The 23,419-nt window shown below is 41.8% G+C and overlaps 1 protein-coding gene and 1 long non-coding RNA gene across 3 annotated transcripts in view; one reads left to right on the plus strand and one right to left on the minus strand.

The window, feature by feature from the left end:
• The window catches only part of LOC310760040, a 592,410-nt gene that overhangs the window by 135,282 nt on the left and 433,709 nt on the right, over positions 1–23,419 (plus strand). The gene's annotated exons all lie outside the window — the stretch shown is intronic.
• MED23 (mediator complex subunit 23) overlaps positions 5,891–23,419 on the minus strand; it is a 43,713-nt gene continuing 26,184 nt past the window's right edge. For both annotated transcript variants that reach the window (XM_083607594.1, XM_083607593.1), the window contains 14 exons: positions 23,180–23,354; positions 22,494–22,657; positions 21,775–21,899; positions 20,091–20,296; positions 19,398–19,578; positions 18,410–18,580; positions 16,941–17,157; positions 13,110–13,346; positions 12,017–12,182; positions 11,643–11,715; positions 10,953–11,167; positions 10,003–10,123; positions 8,041–8,172; positions 5,891–7,001 (listed from right to left, as the gene is read on the minus strand). In XM_083607594.1, the coding sequence (XP_083463720.1) occupies positions 6,831–7,001; positions 8,041–8,172; positions 10,003–10,123; positions 10,953–11,167; positions 11,643–11,715; positions 12,017–12,182; positions 13,110–13,346; positions 16,941–17,157; positions 18,410–18,580; positions 19,398–19,578; positions 20,091–20,296; positions 21,775–21,899; positions 22,494–22,657; positions 23,180–23,354 (2,354 nt within the window). In that variant the 3' untranslated portion in view covers positions 5,891–6,830. The remainder of the gene's footprint in view (positions 7,002–8,040; positions 8,173–10,002; positions 10,124–10,952; positions 11,168–11,642; positions 11,716–12,016; positions 12,183–13,109; positions 13,347–16,940; positions 17,158–18,409; positions 18,581–19,397; positions 19,579–20,090; positions 20,297–21,774; positions 21,900–22,493; positions 22,658–23,179; positions 23,355–23,419) is intronic.

A 23,419-nucleotide genomic window follows, 5' to 3' on the forward strand; every position in this document is an offset into this window, starting at 1 on the left:
GGTAACATGATGGCACCATCCTACCAGCATCCGGGCTGAAAGCCTCTTGGTAATTTCATGTTATTGGAGTAGCCTTGGTATGTAGGTTTAAGGGGATTCTTATCATCTGTTTCTTAAATGGTTCAGTGTATGTCAGGCACCAAGACCAATCTATGTTCTCTCCTTTTCCACAAAAATGGGAAAACCCAAGTGTATGCAACCCAAGTGGATCTGAAAATGTAGCAGGCAGGGTAGCCAGCCTGCCGCTGGTTGGTTCCGCCTATGACATGGTCTCTTCAGCATGGATTTTGCTGATTTTACTTCAACAGGATTTTGCAGCTAGAGCAAGGGCAGCCCTTTTTTAAAACAACAACAGCAACTTCACCTACGGAACATTTTAAAGGAAATGTAAGGTTATACTTCAAAAAGGAATTGCATAAATGAGAAGCGTTAAGCCGGTATTTGATCCCGGACAAAAGCTTTGTCATTCCAAGTACATTAAATAAGCATCAGAACAAATTGTGTGGTGTATTCATTTTTAAGATAATTTGAAGCCTTTTCCATGTAGGATGGAGTCCAGAGTAAATTAGCAAAGCTTCTATAAATTGTAACCAGTGGGAGTTCTGATCACTTAAGAATGCAAGTCGCACCAATTTCTGTGATGTAGGCATGGAAAGCAACTAGGTTGCCATATAATTACTAGAAATGCACAAAACTTGAAAGTAAACATGTATTAACTGTAAGATATTGGAAAGAGAAACTTCCATAATATATTTAATTTAATTTTATTTATCAGGAGGTGAATACCCTGATATCCAGTCAAAGGAGAGTCTTTCTGGAGATCCAGCTAAGAGTTACTGTGGGAGCAGTCTCAAGAATAAGTCCTCCATTAGGATAACTGGAGCTTCGTTTTCAAAAGGAGAGGTAATCATTGTTCCGTTAGATTTATAAATGCTGCTATTTATATATGAATCTTCAAATGGTCTTTAGACTCTGTTATATAAAGGAGATGCTTCTTGTGACTTTATTTCTGTTATTTTAAACAAATTTGTAAACGGCGATAATTCATAAATTAAAAACTTAAAATGATAATAGAAATAAGCTTACAATGAGGTAGATTTATGAATGATTCTATTTTTATTTTCTGCACTTTGAACTAAGGAGTTCCTTTTCTAGTCTGAGACTAGAACTGTTTCACTCTTATTTTGCATCACAGGGATGGGGACCTGGTGGCTTTCTAGATGTTGGATTCTCAACTATTTTTTAAAATTAATTTTTAAAAAAGTTTTTACAAATATCATTTACATTCAGATATGGTCAATTTTATACATATATAGGATTCCCTGAATCCTTGGACTTGCCTCCTCCCTTCCCCTGTGGTTTCCATAGTACTTCATTTTATACTGCATCTTATAATATTATCCAGATTGTGTTCAGATTTCCATTTGTAACCATAGAATTATTATATTACAAGTGTTATATTAATCCTGCTAACATTTTTAACTGTGTACAGTGTTCTGTAACAGAAATGATAAATGTTTTCCATTCTTTATTAAATTTCCTGTCTCCTTGGTTTCTGATCCTCCCCGTCAGTTTTGCCCTTTCGGCATAGTCCATCCACTGGCAGAGGAAGAGGAGTGCGGGTGGATTGCCACACCCTCAGGGTGCATGCCAGCCCCGCCCTGCCTGCTCTCCGCCACTGAGTCCATCATCTTGATTATCTATTCTTCTCTGGTTAGAACTTTATCTTCCTTCCATCTCTCGGTGAAAAGCATGCTTGCAGCTGTCATCGCATAAATAGTCTCTTCTGCTCCTCTGGTATTTCATCACCTATAATTCTTAATAGAAAAGCTTTTTCCACAAAGGTTATTTTAAACATTCCCCCCCCCCCAACTCATTATGTATCATTTCACACAACACTTTCGTTATTTTGCACATCCCCCACATGGATTCCCGGCTCCTGTCTGCTCTGGCCCAGCATGTCTGGTGGCCAGGGGTTATGGAAGCCATAGTCTAACAATATCTGGAAGGTCACAGACTCCCATCCCTGTTGTAGTCCAAGCCAAAATGCTATTCAGAGAGAAAAGAAAGTTAAAAATCTCTTCGCTGTTTTGACTTATTAAAACACAAGAAAGCTGTTTCATTCCTCTGAGAGCGCCCCCTCATTAACATTGTGTGCTTGTTTTGAATTCAGACATTTGTAATGACTGCTGCCTCTGAGGTGGTTCTATACATAGCTGAATTGTGAGTCAATCAGAAGAATTTCTAAAGAATTATTTCCAAAGAAATTATGCCTTCTGTTTTTAGAAGTCTACCGAACTACTTTCATGTCTGTAGAAGGGCTGTTTCAATTTTACATTGCTGTTCTTAAATTTTTAAGAAGATGGTTCATTTTTTTATATATAATGCAGACTTATGCCATGGGGCACTTTCCATCCACAGCCCCATTAATGTCCTAAAGCAAGGAGGGCTGGGGGACCTCTTGATGCCTGGGCCTAATTAGGCCCACTAGGGGCCCTTATTTGGCCTGCTAGGCTGTTTCACTCAAGCCACGCCCACCTGTCCTACACCTGACATCATATATGACATCAGTTGTGGGGCTGGTAAAGGCAGGGCTTAGATGAAAGGGGTTTGCAGCCACCACTGATCAGTTGATCGGTGGTGCCTGCAAAGCCATGTACACAGCACTTTCCAAGCATTGACTATAAACTCATTGTCTGCACCTGAGAAGCGTGCTATAGGGATCTGGCTTGTGGGCTAAGTTTGCCCACCCGTCAAAATCTATTGCAATCCGATATCTGATGCTTAAAAGTGGGAGGAGACTCACAAAGCCTTTCCTCAGTCTTCCTGTCTCCCTTTTAAGCCCCCTGGTCCTGTTTGAGCCTCCAGTCTCTCAAACATGGGCAGAAGGGCTCTCTTAAAGCTTTTGCAGAAGCCTCCTGTGCACAAGCTGCTTCAAAGGTTGCTTTTGCACAGGGCTTCAAGCTCAGCCGGTGAATGGGGATGAAATTCTGCTGCTTTGGCTTAATGTGGAATTAACCCCTGTTCTCCTGCCCATCAGTTGATGTGGGCCTGGTTTGGGGATAATGGGCTCATTGGCCAAGTTTGGGCTCCCCGCGCTTAGCATAGGGGTATGTGCACCGTATGTCTAAGGGAATGTGTATGTATGCAGGGAAAAGATGTCTCTCACCCACACTAGTCTAGAGCAATTTTCTTTTAAAAAGAATCTGACTATAAATTGCTGAGTATCCCATTAATGTTAACAGACTCACAGCATGCACCACTAATATTCTTCTGAGAAATATTATCCATTTGCATTTTAATAAGACACCACAGTGTAATTAAACCAGAGAACTTCGATTTATAAGCTACTGCAGGGCACATTCAGCCTTTTCAGAGCCTGTTGATGTGATAAATTTTATCAAGTGAAAGCTTGAGGAACCATGATGGCCTAGGCAAAGATTGATAGGGAAACCTGATAACCTGCAATGGCTGATGGCCTTAGGCTATGACAAACTTTTTAAAAAAGGATTTCTACTGCAGAAGTATTATGCCAGAGGACACTTCCTAGCCCTGTGGCATAGAGTTGTGGTGCTTCAGCACAACAATTTATTTTGGACTTGGTGCTGCTCATGCCTGCAAGTTTATCGCAGTGCCCATATAACATTAACCTCAGAAAAATGCCAATTCAAAATCCTCCCTCCCCCATTTAATCTGGATTTACTGTTTTCCACGCGGTGGGGTGGTTCTTTTGTGTGTGTGTTTGCTTATCAGATTTTCTGTGGAAATGTGAAATCTGGAGCAAACGGGAAAATATTGGACAATCTTTTTGATGAAGACAACATTGCATAGATGCTGCAAAGAACATACATGCATGCATAAGCACCAGGGTCTGCAGTAAACTTCCCTGCAGAAGTGCCCCTGCATGCATGCCAATGCACACACTAGAGAAGTGGTTTGCCACCCCCCACCCCCACGACTACTTAACAATTGCTGAGGGTCTTGATGGACCACTTAATCATTTTTCTGCTGCTTGTAGCAATTGCATTGTGTTGTGCTAGATGCTGTATGGTTTGTATTGGTATTTTACTGCTGCTTTTATTTATTACATGGTGGACTTTATTGTAGAATTCAAATTGCAACATAGTAAAATACAATATAAAAAATAAAAGCAGCAATAAAAATATAATTTAAAAACCTATATGAATACATAATATGGTACCATCTCCTGGCTGCTTTCTCCAACTAGACTGGTAGTCCAGTAGGCACAAGTCTGGATCTAACCCATAGTTGCCAGTAAGCAATAATGGGCCATGACTGGAGCCCAAACTTCAGCAAGTCTCAAAGAAACACAATACAGATCAGATTAGCTAAATCAGCAAATAAGGGTTTTGGGAGCACAGGCATTAAGAACAAGGGTGGGGAGCCTGTGGCCTTCCCAATAGCCCTGGCCAGTGGTTGGGAATGATGGGAGTTTGTATTCCAGGACCTCCTGCAGGACCTCCAGTTTCCTCAGCGCTACTTTAGCATGAGACTGGAAATGATACCTTTGCAGTCTTGAAAATGACTTCAAATTGCATTTGGGCAACAGTTGTTGCAGTTTTAGGTTACATACAATGCCAATCTGTCTTCAATATGAATGCTTCTGAATGACCCGTTTATCATGCACTCATCCTAATTGGCTTGCAAAAAACTTAGTTGTTGGTTTGATTATAGCCGTTCTTTGAGCATTCATTCTGATTTCCTTGCAAGATGGTAGCAATGAGCATTCGTCTAACATACATCCTGATTTGCTTGCAGTGTGTTTACACGTCTGCATGTTAATGTCTTGTTCCATCTCACATTTCATATATTTACCTATCACTTTCCTAACTGCAAAGTCTGATCCCCCTCCCCCAAACTCAAAACAATTTCTTGCATTAGGCCGACAGACCCTTTAACTGTGCAAACCTAAAGTTCCAGTATGTGCTTGAATTATATTCCCACAAAAAAATGGCAGTCTGGAGGTGTCATACAACTGTTAGAAAGGACAGGAGGATCCAGCTGTTGCAGGAAAAGGGCTTATTGGGAGAAATTCCTCAATAATCTGCCTCTTAGATATCCCTTGCCTCTTGTGCTTGAGTCAGAGGGGCTGAAAAAACGTTGCAGTAATTTTTGGCTTTTTAATTAGATGTTAAGTCAGTAAAGCAGTGTGAAAGCATGGCTTCTGTCTAGAAAAGAACTAGTTTTGCTTTTGAAGTTTTGCCACCTAAATGTCAGCCTACGATACACTTCAAAGGGAAGTGTACCGTGTGACCTCTTCCTGCAGCAGCCCAATTGCCAAATTTCTGCAGCAGCTGGAAGTCTAAGAAGTTTAACAGCAAAAGAAAATCCAATTTATTTATCGGCTCGGTGCTTATTGGTAATAGCCTTAACTACATATATATCAGAACTGTTTGGAACAAATTGAAGAGTCAGAGCTGGCTTTGCTGTAATGTTGTCACTGCGGGGGACCACAGCGCAGGATCAAACTACAACTGAGAGCCCCCAAAGGGATTTTTTTTTTGGCAGTTTTGCTCGTTCAACACCCTGGCCCAACTAGGGTCAGAGTTTCAACGATGAAAGAGCCAAAAAGGGAATGTTCTGGGAAGCAGTTGTGATCTAGTGACCTAACCCTCCCAGCTGCTCACCTGAACCCCAAACTGGGTGGAAATGTGGACATATTTGTGAGCAGGTTTAAACTCACCCCTCACTTCCCCTTTTGTTCCAGTGTCCAATTAAAGAAGCAACTTTACTGTTCTGAAACAAGAAACACACGCTATGTTCCACAGGGAGCTTAAAGTTTAGAAACAGGGACAACTTTCTAATTCCCAGTCTTACAGCACTGGTAAAGCTACAGTGTAAAATGAGTACAACAGTCAAGCAAAATAGGTCAGTAGTTATAAAAACTATTTTTATTAAACACTTTTTTCATTGTTATGAAATAAGAGCAGTATTTTACAAATCTTATCTCCACGAGCAGTTGAAACATTATCTGGTTAAAAATCTTTCTACCCCACCAACCTCCCTACGCAAAAATAAAACTTGAACAAAAGTAGTATATAGTACAAGTCCAAAATAAAATGTAGTTATTACACAAATTCAAAACACAGGTGGCTGATTAAAACCACCACCACCACTTCACATAAATATACTGGTTGTAAACCTGGAGGCCTGCTCATTCGTGATTTGGATAGACAGTGTTTTAATCACCATATTGTATCCCTGACTGCAGCAGGATTGCTGGCGGAGTAAGACAGCACCAGCTAATTCTGGCACCATGGTCAGAAGTTGTTTGTGTCTGCCTTTTGCACCAATACTTCAACTAGTTTTCATAGAAAATCCAGCCAGTAGGTTTAATAGACTTGGCTTTAAGCCAACAGGATCTCAGCAGCTTAAGCTTAGCTTATTCTTCCTTAAATGATATGAGGGTCGCAGCCTTTATATTCGCCCAAGCGTCATCATTTTCCAAAGCTGAAAAAAGCACAAAATGTTAACTGTTGCCAGTGTAAACATATCTATGCTACCAAAAACAGAAGTTAACCACTGGCAAGAAAAATGAGACATGAGTAAAGAAAACAAGGCCAACAATGGGCAGTGTTGTTGTTTAAAGCAGCTGGGTATTTGTAGAGCCACATTGTTTGCGGAACTTAAGGAGTTCCTTTGATTTGGAAAAGGGCAGCAGCAGCACATATATAGAATATGTAGGTCCTCAGATGCATTAAAAGGAAGAATGTAATGGGAACTTTCCTGCTCCCAGCTCTTCTCAAATGAAATTCATGCTGGGTGCTGCTTGGATGTCCTTGGCAGAGACAGTAGTTTAGGGGCTCCCTCTATTGTGTCACTGGCAAGGCCACGTTCACAGGGACCTGGCTAGGCTGAGGTGCTGGAGACACATTGCTTATGGGTTGCTGAGGAACAGTTGCAGACTCCATCTTGCTGATATGTATGAAGCGCAGACGAAGCTTCAAAGCAGGCCTCAGGTTGCAAATAATCTTTTCAACCTTTAACGAAAGCCAAAGGAAAATAAAAAGTGGTTATAAAGCAATGGTCCATTTATATATGGAGATAAATGCCTTGCTATCACCAGCAGTCAGCTAACTTGCGGTAAAGCAAGCCAGCGGAGATTGGCTGGGCCATGGTGAATGCAGAGTGCAGCTGATCCCAGTAGAAAGCGGAGATTAAAATCTGCTTCTATCAGCTCCGTGGGTTTGACCTCACTAAAGAGTTTCCCATGGGAAGCTTCAATTCATGGTCAGCATATTCTTGAAGGTGCTTGCAAAGAGTGCTTTTGGCATTTGGAAGTGGCAAAGAACAGCTGATCAGCAGGGCTTCAAAGCAGTGAGCAGGGCTCTTTGCAAGCCTGGGTTGTGCGTTGAAATCTTGATGTTCATGCAGACTTCAAAGCACCCCATTACCTGATGTTTCTGTAACATCAGGTGACTGACAAGTGGTCAGCATGGCCCACCTGTCAAATGTGGCCTGCTGGTTTAAAGTCTAAAATAAAAATTTAAAGGTCTTCATTTAGCTTCACAATGCTTACAGAAGAACACTTGTTAATTGAATCAGGATAACAGATTTCTTTTATATACAGGTTTTAATTGGCTCACTAATGGCAGGATGTCTATTGCAAAAAAATCTGTTTTTTGTGAATGGCCACCGTTAATAACGTAATTAACACCATCTCTACTGTTCTGCATTTCATTTCTCATTTCACTGCTTATAATTCTAACTACCCCCATGTTATTGCATCTGACAAAGAGGACTCAAGATTCTTTATTGGTTTTAAACAGTTTTTATGCTATTTTTGTTGACTCACTTCAAAATTTAAAATAGAAAACATAATTCTAGTATGTAAGATTTCTTAACTGACATTTTCCCATAATACAGTGATATTAGGGCTCCAAAAGATTAAAATAACCAGAAGAATAAAAGAGAGGGACAATGGAAATAAAGAAAGGAAAGAGAAAGAGAAAATAAAGCAAAAGAAGAGAGACTTGGCAAAAAATACAAAAGAGGAACTTCCGGTTTTCCATCACTTACTTGGTCTTTTACACTGTCTCCAGTAAACATGTACTTCACATGATACAGGAAATCACATATCGGATCCATGTAGTTGAGATGTGTGTTGCATTGGTCCACTTCCAGAAGCATTTCATAAAAAGCTACTCCAATCTATTGCCACACAAACAAAAACTCTACTGAATATGCATGGTATTGGTGAGCTGAGGATGGTGAGCAGTGCAAGCAGGGGCAGAAGCCTACGGTTCAGTGGTTCTCAAACTTTTTTCTCTGGGTCAAGCTTTCAGAATAAAAATTTGCTTGCAACAAGCCTAAAAATTTTCATGGATAAGAAAAAAGAAACAACTAGCAGTGCTAGATTTGTAACACTACTTTATAATAGGTAAAGGACCCCTGGACAGTTAAGTCCAGTCAAAGGCGACTAAGGGGTTGCGGTGCTCATCTTACTTTCAGGCCGAGGGAGCCAGCATTTGTCCACAGACAGCTTTCCGGGTCATGTGGCCAGCATGGCTAAACCACTTCTGGTGCAATGGAACACTGTGACAGAAGCCAGAGCTCATGGAAACACTGTTTACCTTCCTGCCGCAGCAGTACCTATTTATCTACTTGCACTGGTGTGCTTTCGAACTGCTAGGTTGGCAGGAGCTGGGACAGAGCAACAGGAGCTCACCCTGTCATGGGAAGCCCAAGAGGCTCAATGGTTTAGACCACAGCGCCACCCACACCCCCACTTTATACTTTTTGGATGCCCCATGATCATATTATAAACAATGTAGCTATGTAAGAACGTGAATCATCCCTAAAATATAATATTGATTGTCCTTGAATCTTCCCACCACAGTGGCATGTGACACTCTTTGAGAACCACTGTAGATCTTGTAAAAGGTTATTAAAAACAACAGATCACATTCTTTCAATTTAAAATAAAGTGACCTGAATCTTGCATACAGATATACTACTGAAGCATTCTGCAAAAGGACTGAGCTTTGATGATGAGAGGTAATAGGATAGACAACTGTATATAGTTTTTACCAGATACACTGGTGTTCTGTGGTCTACCAAAGAACCACGAGGACATTTCTGGTGGACATTTTAAAAAATTAGTCTTTATCTAAATTTGGGGCTTCTTTTGTTTAAGATGAACTCATCAATCCATAGCCATATGTGGGTTTCAGAGCTGGCAAATGAAAATTGGTGGCGCCATGGAAGTAACCCTCACTTCTAGGAGGAGAACTCAGGAATTTTTATTCTTCAAAGATGACAGGAAAAATAGCAGAGAATAAGCTAATTATGCACTTTTCATATCTCTTGCTCTGCCTGGCTTACTACAGAAAGCAGAGTTTAAAAGGCACAGATGTTCCTTCCTGTCTTCAAAGACAGAGCTTGAAGTCAGCTTTGTTTAGCTACTTATGGCATAAGCATAATTAATTTTAGGACACTGAAAATGTCCTGGAGAGTTTATTTTAAAACTCCTTTGTTGTGCTTGAAGAGACAAGCTGATGAATACTATAATTTGCTTTCTGCTGTGACTGAATGCAAAGTCCATATAATTTGAGGCTGTGCCTGTAGTGATTTCGGGAGAACTGGGCTGTGTTTCTTTCAACAAACTGACAAAAGCAAATGGGCAGCAAAGAAAAGGAAAATACCCCAAAGGTTTTGTAAGATATCCCAAAATTACATAATTATGTGATATATGTTCTCTTGCACCTATGACAATGGCAGGGGTATATTAAACCTCCAACTACGGTAACTTGCTTCACTGCAAATGTTATATTGGAAGTCCTCCAAAGAGGATGGAGGAATAAACACAATGAAAGATATACAAACTATCTCTTTGTTGAACTAATTTTGTTGGAAGGATAGGAGAGCAAGGTTAATGTTTGCATGGAGATCCTCACCGGAAAGGCAGTATTTAGCAAAGTCCAAAAGCTTGCTGTCCTACTCTTCGGATACACAGCAGCAATTTCTTTTGATCTCACATACCTCTAGCATGCATCTTGTCCTCTCCTGCTGGAACCGCTGTAGGAATGGACCAACCAGGTGATACACGTAGAGTAACTGAAATTCCGTCTTTACTACTGGTATCAATACTTCAGTGAGAAACCTGTAATATTTTAGAAGTTATATTAAGTTAGTGCTTTTATTAGCTTTTTGTTTTATATTTTTCTATTTTATACCCTGAAATTTGCCAAATTCTGTTAAGAGGCAAGTGCCGCTAATAACATTAAGATACATACAATCAAATATTCTGACACACACTTAACAGAGGACATTTACCTATCAGCTATGTCTTATGGCTATATGTGGGCTTTATATACAAGCAGCACATTTTTATTTGGCTGAAAATAATCTTCAGAGATCATATAGAGTATGCCTGTCATGGCGGGAGTCAGGTTAGCGAAAAAGGAAGCATATCTTTGTTGTCAGTGAAGTTAACTCTTTATTCAAGGAACTGAACATACTTGTTCTCAGCAATACTCCCCAGTAGGTCTTGCTCCTATGAAGCAGTTGCCAGGACTGAAGGTCCCTGCTTTCACCATCTCTAAGGCTCCTCCTCAGGTGTTTCCCAAGCAGTCTCAAACTGTGCCTGGGCACCTCTGTTCTGCTCTTCTCATTACTTTGCAAGTTCTTGGAGACCAGGGTGAGAGGGGAGCTTGTTGCAGCAGAAGAGGGAGACTCTGTGTTCTTCAACAGTCCCTTGACACCCCCTCCTGCTCCAGCCTCAGAGTCTGAGCTGCTTCCTGTCCCTTTTCCTGCTCACTAAAGCCTGTTGTCCCTTCAGCATCTGAAACCTCCCCCCTCCAATCCACTCCCTCCAACTGCTCCTCTGTGTCCCACCACCGGTCCTCTGGCTCTGAGCCTTCCTCCTCTGGGGTTTCCCCAGCTGGTGCCTCCCACCACTCTTCTTCATCCAGCCAATCCATGACACCTACTTTGGAATGAGGGAAAGCTGGCCAATGCTTGAATGGTGCCAGACTGCATGTGCCAATGCCAGAGTGTAACTACAGCACATCTCGGAGTAAGACTGATGGCAAGCTGTGAAGTCAAACAGCTGGAATGGGTAACCAACCCATTCGGTCTCCGAAGTCAAGCTAGGACTGTTGATAACACTCACAATCCGTTCGTGAAGGACAATCCAGTAGGGCTCCTGGGAAAAGAGAGCCAAAGCAACTTCAAATCATCAGGGCATTGTGGCCCAATTCTAATGTTTTAGGAATGTGATTACCACTCTCTTCTGGCTCCACCCTACACCACATTGTTGTAGCATGGGAATGTAAAAAACACAAGCCCATGTGTGGAGAACCATGTTTGCGTCAAATGGCAACTTAGTTACTGCTGCAGGAAACTGAGTTTTAATAACAAACATTTAAGAGTTCTTCAAATAGCAACCCTAAGCAATTTCTACACTGCTCAAGGTGTCCAATTTTCTGAATTGCTTCAGATGCACCATACTCTGTCTTTGATTCTTCACACCCAAATTCCGTTGAACAAACTTACAGTCAAAACTAAGAAAAATGAACAACGTTACCCTAACTTCCGTATTATACTTCTTGTACAGGGCTTGATGTTTTAGCATGCTTTCTCTTCACTTAAATCAGAATTCAAAATGCAAGACGACTCACAGGTAACGCAGTGATGATGAGTCCAATTGCGTTCATCCAAGCTGTGATATTGTCTCTGGGCACTAAAGGCTGACTATAAGAAACGAAGGGGGAGAGAGACACATGATTCTTTTATTTAATATTTTGGCAAAGGCACTTGAAAGGAACTGATACATTGAAATCAACTAAATATGGTTAGCTCAGTTGATGCTGATAACGCCAAGGCTGCAGACTAGACAAGCCTCAAGGTTCCTTCCAGCTCCCCAATTCTGTGATTTGGTTCCTGGGAATCTTTCCATTTTGACAGATATTAGACAACATTTTGCAATATGTTAACAGGCCCCTAACTTCACAACAGTGTCCCCCACCCCCACCTTTCAGAAAGTTTCACATACCTTTTCAGCACAACATTGAGGAGGGCATTGCCCACATCCTTTCCTGGCACAGTCAATGCCATGAGTTCGACACAGGTAACGTGGAGAGCGTGGGCAGCTGGGTTGGGAAATTCATTGAACCTCCAGTCACAGTTTGGGAATGGGCTAGATGATTTGCCAGCCATCGGTGACAGCGATTAAGGTAAATGAACAGTTATAGAAACTAGGAAGCAGCCATTAGAACAAGAAGTTAGCATCCTATCAGGAGCATCACAGTTAGAGTATGATGCGTTGTACACTTTGTGTTTTCCACCAAATAATGCAATGCAGTGTATTAGAAATTCTGAGCCGGTTTCCCCAGTTCAAGGAACTAAAGGTGGTTTGTTAAGAAAATGACTGGTCCTGTGATCTTTTGGATTTACAAATTTTACTTAGGCTGAAATTCCAAGTGTGCTTATTTATTTAACAAATTTTATGTACTGCTTGGTTGTAAAGAAAAAATATTAAGTGGTTTACAATAAATATTAAAATTGTCAATTGAGCAAAGGAAAATAATTAGAAAGAAACCAGTCTGGCTCAACTCAGTAGGGTTTACTTCTGGTGAACCTGCCAATGCTTGGGATGACAGCTACACATATTTAACACACGAAAAGAGTTAAAAATATGCATGTTCTACTTATTTTGCAGTAGTAATTTGATAAAAATCTGTGGGCGGGCTGAGGCACTAGAAAATGGCACCAGAGCATAGCCATTTACCAATTCATTATAATGAGAATACAGTGGTGCCTCGCAAGACGAAATTAATCCGTTCCGCGAGTCTCTTCGTCTTGCGGTTTTTTCGTCTTGCGAAGCACGGCTATTAGCGGCTTAGCTGCTATTAACGGCTTAGCGGCTTTAAGAAAAAGGAAACAAACTCGCAAGAACTCGCAAGACATTTCGTCTTGCGAAGCAAGCCCATAGGGAAATTCGTCTTGCGGAACGACTCAAAAACGGAAAACACTTTCGTCTTGCGCGTTTTTCGTCTTGCGAGGCATTCGTCTTGCGAGGTACCACTGTAGTTATTTGGATGCAGCCTGATATTTCACATTTTTTCCTTTTTTTAAAAAAAAGATATTGTCAACCAGTCTTGCAATCAATTTGCAATAATAAATATCTTCAGGAATCCACAGGTTATCTTCTCGTGCATTCATACCACATTTGAGGTAAGTATCACTTAAGCACCACCCTTGTGGCCGATTGTCTTTGAGGGAGCCAATGATGGCATGGACGAGCTTTCGTTTCAGGTTCATCCTCTCCCGGAGGTGCCCCTCATAGTAGTGAAGAGTGTTGTACAGGTAGGTCACTGGACGATCTGCCAAGAGGAGAACAGATGAGTTCACAAACTTAGAGCCAAGTCTGTGTTTAATTCACGTTATAAACCTAAACCTTCATTCAGGCAATCCAAGCTCTGTTCCAATAAGTCTGGGATTTGTACCAAATATAAATAATGCAATCTGATCATCTCTCAGTTTGGGGAAAATTTAGCCTGCAATTTTTGCTATCTTGTATACTTTACTTCCCTCATTGTAGGAGCTTCAAAGATATCAACTTGTATTGCCCACACACTTTCAAGAATATGTATACAACCACAAGGACTAGCTTGCAGTTTTCATAATAATAGAAGCTGAGATTTGTACGAAGCTAAATGTGTGCAGCCAGCATCACAGAATGCATTTTTTTTAAAACTCTCGCTGAATCGCTGTATGTACACGTAGCCATGCTTGTAGCTTTAAGAATCAAAGGCAGAAGTTCAAATGAGTAGTAGTACCTATTGCCTCTTTGATTAACCCTGGATTGTGAAAAACCAGAAAAAATCTCAAGCTAGGCTCATGTTATAAATAAATTTTGTGTGCTCATTCTCTTTATGCGATAATAAAATCACATCTTTTAATGATAATCTCTGTGGTAACCCTAAAAGATAAAGGTACCCCTGCCCGTACAGGCCAGTCGTGTCCGACTCTAGGGTTGTGCGCCCATCTCACTTAAGAGGCCGGGGGCCAGCGCTGTCCGGAGACACTTCCGGGTCACGTGGCCAGCGTGACAAAGCTGCAGCTGGTGAGCCAGCACCAGCGCAGCACACGGAAACGCAGCTATAAAGCGGTACCTATTTATCTACTTGCACTTACGAGTGCTTTCAAACTGCTAGGTGGGCAGGAGCTGGGACCGAAAGACGGGAGCTCACCCCGTTGCGGGGATTCGAACCGCTGACCATGCGATCGGCAAGCCCTAGGCGCTGAGGTTTTACCCACAGCGCCACCCGCGTCCCTAGTGGTAACCCTAATACACCTCTAAGTAGCAGCTCTGGCTAAAACATTTCTTCCCCATTTTCTCTAATGCATGCAGCATTGGCACTGGTAACTCAAATATTTCTCCAAACCCAGAGAATAATATTTGGGTGTTTGGAATTAGAAAGAGCATGTAATAGTGACCAAAACGTGGAATAAGGTCATCCTAGAGGACAATTCTGCAAATACTTTACTGTGACAGCAATGGATTAAAGGCCTTAGATTAGACAAACATCAATATACATTAATCACATTGGAAAGAATTGCTAGTCTCTGGCTTTTCCAGATTACTATAACAGGATATGCTCATTATCAGTGACAATAAAGAACAGTCTCAAAAAATGCTTCATAGTGATTTGTGCAAGATTCTAAGCAGGAGTGTTTAAATGCTTATATGGTAATGTATGAGGTTTCCTAAAGCAACCTATATAGCAACAAGCACACCAAAAAAGGGAAAATCTGGTAGTGTCAAAATCTGAAAAATTCTGTCCATTTTCCATGCCCCTTTAGTTCATAAAATGCTTTTAAAAAAAATCGAGGCAAAAAAACCCAAAGTTTCATGTGCAGAGTAAATACAAATGCCAACATACCGTATTTTTCGCTCGATAACACGCACCTGACCATAACACGCACATAGTTTTTAGAGGAGGAAAACAAGAAAAAAAAATCTGAATGAAACAGTGGATGTATCATTTTTGTGCTTCATGCTGTGGCCACAGACATGTGATTTGACGGTGAGTTTGGGGTAGCCCAATGCAAAAATCCTGAGAATCCATGTCGATCTGTGCTTTGTAACCACGTTTTTGCACCATTGCAGCCCCAGGCAACAGTGGGTGCATGATTTTTTTTTGGTGCAGGCTGTAGCCATGGACATGCTATGTGATCTGATGGTGAATCTGGGGTGACCCAATGCAAAGATCCTGAGGATTCATGTGGATCCATGCTTTGTAACCACGTTTTTGTACCATTGCAGCCCCAGGCAACAGTGGGTGTGTGATTTTTTTGGTGCAGGCTGTAGCCATGGACATGCTATGTGATCTGATGGTGAATCTGGGGTGACCCAATGCAAAGATCCTGAGGATCCATGTGGATCCGTGCTTTGTAACCACGTTTTTGCACCATTGCAGCCCTGTTTTTGCATCAGATCATTGCTATGTGATCTGATGGTGAATTTGGGGTGACCCAATGCAAAGATCCTGAGGATCCATGTGGATCCGTGCTTTGTAACCACGTTTTAAGTGGGGAGGGAAAGAAAAACAGAAGGGACAAGGAGCACGAGAGGGGAGTGCAGAGAAGCAGCTGGATAAGAATGCAAGAGAGGGGTTTAAAGGGGGGGAAGGAAGGCAAAAGTCCCCCCCCCAAGCCAGCCCTCTCTCTCTCTCTCTCTCTCTCTCTCTCTCTCTCTCACTCTCCTGCATGTTTTCCGCTGCCTGCGAGTCCCTAGACGCAGCAGCAGCAGCAGCAGCACCGGAGCACGGAGAGGAATTAGAGGGAAGGACGCTCTGCTTTCCCCCCTGCTTGCCTGGAGGGGAGGGGTTTTCTCTGCTCTTTGTTCCGTTTGAGCAAACACAGTAACGAAACAGAAGCGGGTGGGCAGTAAGACCCTGAGGCAGAATGCAGGAAAGCAGCAGCCTCCTCTCCTCCGTGAGGGCGCGATATGATTTTTGCCTGATTTTTGCCTTCACTCGCGCCTGTCAGCTCCAGGGACCACACATTCGCTCAATAACACGCACAGACATTTCCCCTTACTTTTTAGGAGAAAAAATCTGCGTGTTATAGAGGGAAAAATACGGTAATCTATTTTGCATTTATCTCAAATTTAAGCTGTTTGATCACATAATTTGGATTTATTTTTAAGCCACGAGGGATTAATACCTTTTTCTTAATCCTTGTTCTCAAAAAGGGAGGGAAGTTACGTGTGGCTCTTATTAGCGGTCTACTCAGCATGGTGACTATTACAATTCATGTTGTCCCTCATTACTGAACTACTAATCTTTATGGCTTCTCCTCAGCTTTTGAAGTAATTGGAAACATCAACAATCCAGTCTCATACTTCTCTCCCCAGCTATTTCAAAAGACGACCACCCCAATTAGCTCTTTCCTGCAACCTCATGAGCTTTGATGCATGCATGGCGTTTGACTACATACAAAGGCTTCCACTTTGCTTCAATATGCTTGCCGGGGCTGGTAGCGGGGGGGGGGGGGGGACACAACTCAGCATGCATACATCTGCTTTGTAACATGCAGAATTTTTCCAACACTAAACATCAACACGGACAGAACTTGACATCTGCACATATGTACCTGCAGTTTTGGCTCAGCCAAACATGGATGCTATCATACCAGGTCGGCTGCCATTTTTGAAACGTATATTGACACAGACTTTTGAAGAGGCCTGCAGTTTCCATAGTCTTCCTAGGAGTAGCCCCCCCCCCCCCCAGCAAGTCTGACGAAGCCATATGCAATTACTCCTTTACTATGCTGGTGAGACAAGCAAAATTAGCACAGCTGGAACAAGACTCAGACACAAACAACGCTTCATTGGTGATATTGTTTATCATCCACTCAGTTTACAAAGTAATTCAGGTACTTACCGAAAAAGCGGGGGGAAATAAACTTACCATGGAATTTGTATAAGCCTCCTAGATGATCTAGTAAAGTCTCCAGTGATTTGGACACTGGAAGGAGTTCCAGAAATCTGTGAATCACAATGTCAAATACTGGCAGGAAACGGAGACACACATTTCCAAAGTATATTGGCAAGTATTGGGGCTGGATTTGTACTGGAGGGTTGACTTGCTCTGCTAACCCTTCAAAATATAACTTTTCAGGATACCTCTGTGGAGGGAAAAGTTTTTAAAATATTAATTTATCTGCCTTGCTTTGGTAACATTCCAAACCTAATATTTTATTCTCTAAATGTTCTGAATGCAGATCCCCCCCGCTACAAGGGCTTTTAAAGATTTCTAACCTCAGGTGGAGTGCTGCTGCTAAGAAAATGAATAGGCATTTTTTTGCCACTGGGGAAGGGGGTGGTTTTTGAAGCAGTGAGATGAATGCAGGTAAGCCTTAGGGTGATTTCAGCCTCAAAGCCCACATCTCAGGCAGTTCACTGTGGCTGGGTATATCTACACATGCAGTAAACAAAAGCTACCACACCTTTCAAGTCCTGATGTGTTCTAGGTGGTAAGGATTGGCCTAGCATCCTCAACTCCCCTAATATTCCCCAGTCTTGAAATGGTTTTGCGTGTGTCTTTGCCTGTAAGATCTGCCTGTTTTCAAACTATACTCCCAGTTCAAATGTGAAATACTGCCAGCCTTTCTCAGACATAAGAAAACTAATCTTGGTATTAAGCAAATTGCAGTTGTTAGCATTTGTCCAGCGGTGAAGTCAAACAGATGCATTAGCAGCACTGAAGTGACCTCCAGCCTGGGCAGTGTGCATAGAGGTCCTAGGCTAATGTGGACCAAAGGAAAACAGAGCAATATGTTTGGTACCAGCTTGGCTGCAAGAGTTGCCATAAGGATGGACTCCCCTCTGGATCTGTGTATGGTTTGCTCCTTAACCCTTTCTTCTCTCAAAGGTATATTGCAAGGCAGAAGAAGTTTCCTTCTCCTAGATGGGCTACCTTCCCAGGTTGATGAGCCCCATCTGCCCCTCACTCCCCTCTACAGCATGTGCAGAAACCACCTTCTCAACCATTAGGCCCCTATTAGTCCCATCCACTCAATCCGTTGGAGCCTGTCTTTGTCCCTAAAGCACCCAGGGTTTGAGACCCATCAGCTACCCTCACCTGTATAACCAGCCAGTCTAAGCCATTCCCTGGGTGTGGCTGCTGTCGCATATTGACAGCTTTTAGCAGCCCTAGGTGAGAGCTGAGTGCAGGGTGGGGACCAAGGTGGACAAACTACCTCAGAAGTAGCATGACATGTCCCCCCACCAGAGGCACTACCCCCTCCCCTAGGACCCCATACACCCCTAGCAATTTGCAGTAATATACAAATAAATGCCTTGAGAAACAAGGGGTAAAGTTAGAAACAATATTCTAACTTTACGTATTTCACCACTAAGTAAAGTAACCGAAAGTACCTTGTGATAAGACATGTGTTTCGTATGCCAGTCATTCTGCAGCCAGTGCTCTGGGGAGTTGTCTTTCACAAATTCACTTACTCGGTTTCGGAAATCATTAGGTTTCAGTAAGAGCAACTGAATGATGAAGTAGCACACTTGGGCTTCGTTGCCCTCATGACTGCGCATTGCCTGAAATGGAGAGGATAAAAAGCATCTAAGAGGACAGCAAAATACTACAAATTAAACATTTGTGGCTCATGGAGGGAAATAAATTTGTGAGTCAAATCTGTAGCATATGAGCCAGAGATGTTTGGAGAGAGCCACACTGTGCATAGGCGTTTATATGTTAATGCTAGACGCCTCCAAGCCAAGATGAGCAAGTTGGAATGGTTGGTTTTAAAGGAGTGCATGGATATCTATTTATCTCACACAATTTGTGCATTGTTTGATTGTTAAAAACCTCTAAGTAGTTTACAAAAATATAAAACGAAACTTTGAAACTATCCATAAAAACAGTTAAAAACAGATATTTAACAATATTCAGAAGATGATTAAAATCAGCAATAGCTAAAAACACATGTAAGATATATAGTGGGCATGACAGACGACCAAAGAGACAATTATATCTTCTTTGCATCTGTCGTCACTATGGAAAATGTGGGGTTGATCCTTGTGCCTGAATGTACTTTCTCAGAGTGTCCAAGGAATTGTTCATAAAAATATGAACAAATCACTGGGTCCAGGTACCATCCACTAGACTACTTAAAGAACTCAAATGTGAAATTACCAATTTTCTAACAAAAAATGCAACTTGTTCCTATGATCAGCTTTTTAACTTGTTCATAAATGACCTAGTTAGGAGTGAGCAGTGAGGTGCTGATGTATCATAATCGTTCAGCGATTATTGTTCAGGAATTGTGAGGAACTCCCCAGAATCTCACCAACTTAGAACTATTAGTTTTATGGTCGTCATATAAGAAGTATCCTCTGTTGTGGCATTACTTACCAAACATAAAATCAACCGGTCCAGTGTCACAATGTTGTATTTCCACACCATGTCATTGAGAATCTCAATACACTTATTGAGCTGCTGGCCCCCAGCTGATGTGGAAAATTCATAGACCAAGAAATCTGCAAATGTCCTTACATGAGCCACCAGAGCTCTGGCTCCGATTCTTTCCAATACCCTAACAAACAGGATAGAAAAATGCAATGGTGGCAGATGCAGAATTAATTTAACAACGTGGACTGCTAAATATAGATACTCTACCTAAGGCTGCCATTATCAACCAACCAACCTCTAGAGAGCTACTATTTTTAGAACATTTACTCTCAAAATGCATGAAGTAGGGCAGAACGGATAAAAACCTGCACTAAAAATATAGTGTTGATTCTAGCCCCTTCTGTCCTAAAACAGATTTCCTCTGGAGTTAGTAGATAGGTCTGCAGCAGCCCACTTTGTATTGATTTGCACTGATAATGAATTTGGTCTGTCAGGATACGCTTGCAGACTATTAACATTATACATAATGAATGCCTAGGGGATGAACCATTTAACCCTGGGCAGCTGCAGAAACCCCCATCTTTGGCAAATATGTTATGTTTCCTTTTACTAGTATGCTAACTGAAATGTACTTCTGCTTAGAATGTTCTGCACAAATCTACTATGCCAGAAACAATCTATCTTGAAATAACTAACCTGTAACCAATTTGGTTAATGTGATCAGTCTCCAGAAGCATCTTCCAGAGGAGACAAAGGAAGAGGGGTGGGGAGCCCTGCATGGAGAAGTGGGTGATGATGTCATTCTCATTGATCATGGACTTCCATTTTCGGTACTCCTCTTCCACGTTTTTCTTCAGGTTAAAGCGGCTCTCTTGAGGTACATTATTTTGTTTGAAGAATGCCTGAAATAAAGTGAATTGTTATCCGCTGTCAGATCTGAAAATTCCTATTTCATCTGAAATTAAGCAAACTACTGTGAGTCATTTTGCTTCTATAATAGAGACATTCAGAAACGGGAATCTTAAAAACCTGGAGGAAGAAATCTTCTATCTGATGATGGGACTTAATTTTGGGGCTCCAGCCACTTCTTAATACCACCCAAGTTGACCCTCTTGATTTCCCCCTAAATCTCCAGCATTGCCAATATAAAGACTGCCACTTTTCTGGCTTTCTTTCTCACAAGGGAGCCATGTGTTCCAATTTGTGCCAGAGACAGGCCTGAATAACTGATTAAATATATTTAGATTATTGGGTTGTGGGGAAAACAATTATCTCAGAAGCCTTGCATCCTGTAATCATTTTGCATCTAGCAAACACTAATCCAGTTATGACTAATGCCTCCCACATCTCATCTCAAGTCTCTGGCAATGTGTGGACTGCAGGGGTCCTACACCATGCCCAGCTTTTTCTCTCCTCCAACCCCTTTCACTAACTATTCAGTATGAAGACGACTTCTGGAGAGTTTGAAGCTCACTGTTTCGTGATGGAAGAACTGGACATGGCTAGGCTGAATCCTTTCTTTCCCCCCAACACCCGTGGCTCAACTTTAATAGGTGGATGAGGCCGTCCACCCGTCACTCACCTGATGCCATTATGACCTCAGAACTGGAAAGGGGCTCACTTTCAAAGGGAACAGCTCTTGAATACAAATGGCATGCAAACTTACTTCAGAAGGGATGGCTCTCAGTGCCTACACTAGGGAATCCCAGATGGGGAACTACTATGTACAGCCAAACCTAGTGGGGTTTCCTATTAGTGAGAGGGAGCCCTGCAGAAGGCAGTTTAAGGTCTTGACTGTTTCTCTGCATCCATGTCTTTACCTGCCTATACCTGACACCACATAGGATGTCCAGTGTGGGACAGGTGGGTGTGGGCTGGGGAAACAGCCTTGCAGGCCAAATCAGGACTCCTAACCAGGCCTAATGAGGCCCACAGGGTGGAGGTTCCTCACCACTGCTTTAGCTGGTCCTAGGAAAGGTATTAGGCTCCTGTGACGTCTGGTTTCTTTTTCTGATTTCTTAATGCCTTCTTAGAAACACAGTGCTTTCTCTATACAGATGAAGGCAGCAGCAATTCAAAGTTCATACTCATTTCACCAGACAAAAATGACCTGCCACACGTTTCGTTATGTGACTTCTGCAAAAATCCCTAATAAGGGGTACATTTTGTTGGTAGTGCTTTCTTGTTTAAACCTGTACCCCTTTAAAACCTTTAAATCTCATCCTCCAAAATATACAAAAAACACTGTTGGGAAGCTTCCTTCACGTAGTTTTACTGTGAGGTGACTTTTAAAAAGTAAGAGAAACAGTATGTTCTTCCATCCTAACTTGCTCAAAGGTGAAGACATACTTGCATAATTGGTTCTGTTTTTTAAAATTACCTGAAGTGGAGCCGGAAAACAGCTCAAGGTGTGTGAAGCCCAGTTATGGGGAGTAAAGCTCATGATGGTCTGCAGTATATCCTTGCACCAAGTGCCCTGAATGGAATCCGACCCTGTGAAAAAATCTAAGACAGACATCTAAATGTAATTACTTACTTATATAGCTAAAACAAATACAGTGGATTGATCAATAGTCATCTCTATTCTCCACAAATGCTATATGCATTATTACTGGTATTGTAATTTTAACAATTCAAGACCTCCATGGGTTTCCTTTTCCAGATTTAATTATTCATCCTGACTAGACTCTCTTTTAGATTAACCAGAGTTTAGCGTTATATTTCAATCCTAAACTGTGGTTAATCTTAGCTATGGTCAGAGAAAACAAGTCAGCTTCATAAACTATAGTTTGAAAGTGACATAACTATAGTTTGTCCAGGTTAAGAGATCATGGCAAGCTGTGATTAGTTTAAAGTGGATCTGAAAGCTTCTAAACCTATTGTGACTACGATGGAAGAGGGGGTAATATGTGAGCCTGAGGCTAGATGTGGCCTCATAACAGTTCACTCTTTCAAGCATTGTAACAATGCAGTGAAAGCATAAAGAATTCAAGACTTGTAAAAAAAATTAGCGCACAGTACTGTATTAATGCTCACATCTTGTGCTTTCCTTTGATATACTCAAAACCATCTGTAAAACTGAGAGATAATGACTGTTACCTGTGACATGCGTTGCTCTTGCTAGAGTCAAAATAAGTGCTCTGTTAAGTTCCTCCGATTCTGCTGAAAGGACTGTCTTGGGTTCATTAAGGAAGCGGGTGAATTGTGGCTGGACCTCAGAGCTACCCAAAGCAGTAATCAGTCGCAGAGCAGTGCTTTCAACACTATAAGGAGAATATGTTAGCTATGTTTTCAGGGAGAAATAGGGTTTTTAATGATAATTGCAGGAAATCAAAGCAGGAAACACCTTGCTTCAAGCATTATTTCAGGAAGCATTGACTTGATAATCACGAGATTTGAGTTTTCAGTGTTGCACTTTACACGAGTTCGCCCTGAATTGACTACCCATATTTCCATGAATGCATATTGGGCTGGTTTGCATGACTCGGTAAGCGTACCATGACTGCGCACACTTGTGGGCTCCCAAAGAGGAGCTAGCAGCAGGACTTCTCTCTAATCTTGCTTATTCTAGCTCTGCACTGAGCTAAGCCCAACCTTTTATCTTAGCATGTTGCCTGAACCTGGGCACATGGTTCACCTTTCTCTTCTCTGTGGCCAAAGTTAGTTCTGTAGTGTTTGAATCATCTTTTGGCCTAGAAACATTTTTGACCCAATCCCTCTTCCATGGTTTTCTGCTCTGTGTGATGCTTCCAAAGCAGAAATAGACTTACAGTATCAACACTTACCACAGATGAAGCTGGTTCTGATTAGTCTGTGCCACAGCGGCTAAGGAATGAAGGTTACTGAGCAGCTGGACTCTGTAATGAGGTTGGATATGGTGCATGCGATAGCTGAACATCTCCAGGAGAGTATGCAAGATACCCCAAGCGTGAGACTTAAAAACAGTGGGTAGCAGTTGGCCTGAAAAGAAAAATATGAAATCAACTATTTTTTCAGTGAAACATTCAGAGGAATATATTTTTCTT

Source organism: Podarcis filfolensis, assembly GCF_964270895.1.
Source record: "Podarcis filfolensis genome assembly, chromosome: 3".
Classification (NCBI taxonomy): Eukaryota; Metazoa; Chordata; class Lepidosauria; order Squamata; family Lacertidae; genus Podarcis; species Podarcis filfolensis.